The sequence below is a fragment of the Lutjanus erythropterus genome, chromosome 4 (assembly GCF_056507025.1).
Source record: "Lutjanus erythropterus isolate fLutEry1 chromosome 4, fLutEry1.hap2, whole genome shotgun sequence".
Taxonomy (NCBI): Eukaryota; Metazoa; Chordata; class Actinopteri; order Lutjaniformes; family Lutjanidae; genus Lutjanus; species Lutjanus erythropterus.
In genome coordinates this window covers 35828898-35834471 of record NC_139320.1, presented here as the reverse complement: position 1 = coordinate 35834471, position 5574 = coordinate 35828898, and the positions used below count along the sequence as shown (strand labels likewise).

Below are 5574 nucleotides of genomic sequence, written 5' to 3'. Positions count from 1 at the left end.
CAGTGGTTTTAGCTTTAACTACACCGAAAGTTTTGTGTTTAAGGAAAAAAAACATGGGTAGGCAGCAGTAGAAAAAAATAAAACTAGATATTTTTGGCAACAGCAACATGGCTTTCATGTTACAGGCAATAAAGCTTCCATTAAAGGCATAGTTCAGATTATTCGGAGCGGGGCTGTATGAGGTACTCATCAATCATTACCTGCAGTAGATATCACCCTCTTCAAACAAACCAAACTCCATTGGGAAAATTTATTTTACCTCGCAAAAAATGGGAGTTTCTGGTCTACCACTGCTTTGATCACTTAGTTTTTGTGTTATTGTGCAAATTTGGTGTTTTGAATAGTTTGAATTTACAGAAGTCACAAAATAACACAAACAAACAAACGGATCAAGGCAGTGGTTGACAAGCAACTCCTATTTTCTGGTAAGGTAAAATTTACTGTTTTTGCAAAAAGGAGTCAGGTTGAGAGAGAGTGATATTTGGCTTATATAACTGTGGTTTCCCATCAGAATGGCTGTCTGACAGCAAGGTAAAGTGGTGAAAATATTCTAAATAGAGCGCACACTTAAACTGATAAAGATTTCTTTTAGATGGGCCTTTTGTTAGCTAAAATAAGTCTAGCTGCTGACCCCTGTCCACAGCAGCACATTGCTTAGTTTCCTTACAAACACACTGTATCTTCCTATTTAAGACCTCCTGTAAGTTTGTGTTTTGGAGGAGATCATGTTACTGTAAATTTAAACAATTAACAACTAGCATTTACATTTGCAAGTACTATATAACTGTGGGTATTTGTAGTAATCCAGTTATTTGTGTGTATTCAAACATACTAAGCTTGTGTTTAAACATGGTAAACTCTTGTACTAACTGCTCATGACAACTTTGTTCTGACTCAACAAACTGGCAATTACCATTGTGGTAAAATATCAACAAAGAGCAAACACAGCCTGGTTTCTTTTTTTAAAAATGCCATTTGTATTAAAAGTCTTGTTTTTTTTTTAAACAGACAGCCCAGTGTTAAAAGGCTGATCTGAAATTAAACTTACAATCAGGTTAGATTTGTCAACGGTACATCATCACATTTCCTGTTAAAAACAACAAAATAAACAGAACAAACAGAATTTGATTTAAGTGGTCTGGAAGGTAAGCGTTTGGTGTTACCATCACGTCTATGTGGGGGATTCCAGTACCTGTGCATTTCAAGATATAGGTTTGGCCAGACTAAAGCAGACATTGCAAAATGAACACCTTAGACTTCAAAAAGGCCAACGTAAAACATACAGAAAACCGCCATTCCATTAACAAAAAGCCTATTGTAGTTTCATTTTTCAGCCTCCACCCCTACGAGATTATCCAGAAGAACAGTTCACTGGATTGTGGATTGCCATGATGAAGGGTTCTTTTGGTGATACATGTAGGTTGGCACTAAATCTGAACAGCTGATTTGTTTTGGAAAGGCACTCGACACGAGGGCAATGAGCAGGTCACCGTTCCCCCGTGTCACTTCAGTTAAGGTCCTCTCGCACACTGAAGACGAGATGAAGGAAAAAAAAAAAAAGTGGCACTCGTCATGTTTACTCCACCAGCAGAAAAGTGGTGTCAATTTCTTTTGACTTTGGAAACAAAAAAATAGCATTTGGAGTGTTGTGGAGCATGGCTCCAACACGGGTTAGGCAGAGATATCACCCAAATCTTTACCCACCCCAGACTGTGCAGTTATTTAACAAAATATACTCTATCTCTCTCTTCTTCGCATACAGAAATATCCATTTATGAGTGTCTCTAAGTGTTGCCCTCCGTATCTTTTCCATTGGGGTTTAGTTCCAGTTGTGAGAACTGGTGAAGGGGAGGTGTCGCTGAAGCTCTGGATCCGACACTGCGTTGTTGACATCAATGGTGGACACTGATCGTGCAGCAAAGATACTCCAACCCAGCAGAATTCCTGAAGAGTGGACCCCTCCCTCTGTCTCTGTTGCTCCCCTCCTCCTCCTCTCGTCCCCCTGCAGCATTCTTCCCTGTATTTTCCTCCAAGGCCAGGGTGAGACACGAAGAAGAGCTCAACAGTACACACTTGCTGCAACACACTGCCACAAACAAGACATAAAAAAAGAAAAGAGTCATGGATGAACGACAACAACTTCTGACAAAAGAAAAGCACACTACTTTTAACTCTCGACAACAACTTCCTTGATCCCTGAATGTAGGCCATACAAGAACATTGGAATCTCCCGACTCCTGTTAACCTCATTTTGGAAAATACCATTTGCAGTTGTTTAATAACTCCAGACTGGAGGTGAACAGATTCAACCTTTAACTTTGTAAACCTCATTAAGTCAGTCAGTCACAGCCGGCCCCGCCAGTTCTGCAAATGAGTCAGACACTTCCCCAATCTGCTTAGGAAAACAATAAGCTGCAAGTGTCCTACTGTAAAAACTAACACTGAGCTCAAATGAACGAGAACTGACAATAAACTAAAAGGCTACACTTTAAAATGAAGCCATGTTTGACATGTATACTTAGTATGGACTTATACTTAGTATGGACATGTGTATAGCTGCAACAATTAGATTACTCATCAATTATTTGTCAATTACTAAATTAATCGCCAACTATTTTGATAATCAATTGGTCATTTTGAGTCATTTTAAGAAAAAATGTTCAAATTCTGATTTCAGCATCTCAAATGTTAATATTTTCTAGTTTCTCTAGCCCTCTATTACAGGAAACCAAAGATGAATTTATTATGAATTGATGATTAAATTACTTGACAAGTATTTTGATAATTGATTTGAGTTTGTTTTGTTTTTTTTTTGGTTTTTTTGATAGGAACAAAGTCAAAAGTCTCAGATTCCAGCTTGTTACATGTGAGTATTTTCTGGTTTCTTAACTCCCTTATGACAGTAATCTAAATATCTTTGGGTTGTGTGCAAAACAAAACACCTGAGGATGTCATCTCAGGCTTTGTCACCAATTTATAATATTTTGTAGATCAAACAACTAATCGACTCATCAAGGAAATGATCAACAGATTAATCAACAAATAAAATAATTGTTAATTGTAACAAACAGAATACATTTGAGTCATGGACATTTGACAGACATTTGAAGGTGTCATCTCAGCCTTTGGAAAATAGTCAGTAATTTCACCATTGTATTACATTCTACGAATCAAACATTTAATCGACTAATCATGAAACTTATCATTAGATTAATTAATTAATCATTCAGTCTATACGATGTCAAAAATTGTGTAAAATGCTCTATGTGATGTCTTCAGAACGCTTCTTTTGTCTAACCAACAGTCCAAAACACAAAGACTCTTCATTTACTGTCATACATGACAAAGAAAAACAGCAAATCGCCACATTTAATTAGCTGGAACCAACAAACGTTTCATATTCTTGCTTGAAAAATTAAACAATTAATCTATTATCAAAATAGCTGAGGGTTATTTTTCTTTCAACTGATCAATCATGGCAGCCCTGGAACTGAATATAAACTAGAGGCAAACTTTGAAATGAAGCCAAGTTGGGCATACACCCAGTATTTTGCAGCTCGCTGTCAATAAAAATCAGAAAGTCGTGAAAAAATGCCCAAAGCGACTCCTTCAAATTGCTTCTTTTGCCCAACAACCAGTCCAAAACCCCAAAAACTTTTCATTTATTATCATAAATGACAAACACCAACAGCAATCCTTACATTTAAGAAGCTGGACCTTTGACATTTCTGTTTGAAAAATAACTGAAATAATTAATCGACTATCAAAATAGCTGCCGGTTAATTTCCTTTCAATTGACTAATTGATTGATGGTTGTAGCTCTAGGACTGACAATTAACTGAAGGCCAAGTTACATCCAGTATTTTGCTGTTCACTACTCCATACTTATTTCGACATGTGCTAAGAAAGAATTTCAAAAACATGTTCATAAATAATAAGTGTCATTTTAGTTCTAGTGTCTATCCAAACCACCGCTAATGTCAGCTTTACATGTTCAGTGTATGGTGTCTGAACTTACCATTGCAAACTTAAAACCGAGCAAAGAATAAAACTTTATGGTTGTCCTTTTCCTTAAAGAATGACACAAGACGAACAGCACTGGTCGTCGCCATTTGGTGTTGAGGCATAGTTCATCTGTCGGACTATCTCTGCAAACAGTTCGTCCACCGAGGTTTTATTTTTGGCTGAAGTTTCCATGAACGGGCAGTTCCAGTCGTCCGCCAGTGCCTTCCCCTCCCCGGACGAGACCTCCCTTTCCCCCTCCAGGTCCACTTTGTTTCCAACCAGAATCATCGGCACCCTCTCGTACCTTTTCACCCGAATGATCTGATCCCTCATGGGCTTGATGTCCTGGAAGCTCTGCTGGTTGACCAAACTGTAGACCAGGATGAAACCCTGCCCGTTTTTGATGTACAGGTCTCGCATGGAGGCGAACTGCTCGGTCCCCGCCGTGTCCAGGATCTCCAGCACGGACGGAGAGGAGTCCACCTCGATCTCCTTCCTGTAGAAATCCTCTATCGTGGGGTCGTATTTCTCTATGAAGGATCCCGTCACGAACTGGACGGTTAGTGCGGATTTACCGACCCCTCCGGACCCGAGAACCACTACTTTGTACTCTCTCATGGTTCCCAAAACAGCCGCCGACACTCCTGCTTCCTCTCCGCTGTGAGCCCGCTCGCCGCCCTGCTGGGTTTCAAACCGCTCACCGTTGAGCCTCCGCCAGCACTTTTGTACGGGCTCCTGTCGGTGGATACGGGGCGTGGCCGCCAACTATCGCCGTTCAGGGGGTGAATACGGTTGTTTGGCACCCACGCTCAGCATTTGTATTGTGGCATGTTGAGCTCCCGACGACAGCCCAGCCGGTTCTTGAACGAGCTTCCCCCCGTTTTCGTTCAAGTAGCCACCGTGCGCCCGTTGCTGTGTTCGGCAAAGTCAAGGCAGCCGTTAAAGAAACCTGTCACTTCCGGTTTAAGCCTTCAAAATAAAATACAACAGCCTAACGTGTCCCGCAAAACAAGGTTACTCTAGTCCACTGCATGTAAACTAAAAACTAAAACTAAAAACATTTGTGTTGACTGAAACAAAAACATATACAAAACAACGAAATTAACTGAAACAATTCTGTGTACTTAAAAAAAAAACTAAATTAAAATAAACATTTTACAGTAAATGTCAGCAAATGTTTAGTTTTTAGCATGAGGGGTCATTGATGCATATGTTTATTAAGACTGGCTTATCTACATAACTGTGAGCCACTTGCCTTCACCAAGAGTTGTGTTTGTATTGTAAGACCTACTCTGAACTTCTTAAATCTTGCCCCTGACAAGCACTCCAATATTTAAATAAAATTCAATACGAAAATGAATTAATTAAAGAATACATTTAATTAAAACACAATATTTTCAAACAATAAAATCTACACTTAGACAAGCAAACATACCCTGTAAACTAACTGAAACTAAACTGAATTAAAAACAAATAATAAAATACTTCAATTACTACTTTGCAAGCACTGCATATTTATTATCTTATTGCTTGTTTTATTTTATTCATTTTTAAATTTTTATTTGGCAT

At 38.9% G+C, this 5574-nt stretch overlaps 1 protein-coding gene across 1 annotated transcript; it reads right to left on the bottom strand.

Moving 5' to 3' along the window:
• Positions 1-953: 953 nt before the first annotated feature.
• On the bottom strand, positions 954-4926 carry LOC146328801 (ras-related protein Rap-2b). Its single transcript, XM_084717818.1, has 2 exons — positions 4019-4926; positions 954-2086 (listed from the first exon to the last, which is right to left on the bottom strand). The coding sequence occupies exon 1, from the start codon at positions 4621-4623 to the stop codon at positions 4072-4074; it is 552 nt and encodes a 183-aa protein (XP_084573944.1). The 5' UTR covers positions 4624-4926; the 3' UTR covers positions 954-2086; positions 4019-4071.
• Positions 4927-5574: the final 648 nt, after the last annotated feature.

Bases quoted from the DNA above. Each gene is read 5' to 3' on its own strand.
- LOC146328801 (XM_084717818.1), bottom strand. From the start codon at position 4,623: ATGAGAGAGTACAAAGTAGTGGTTCTCGGGTCCGGAGGGGTCGGTAAA.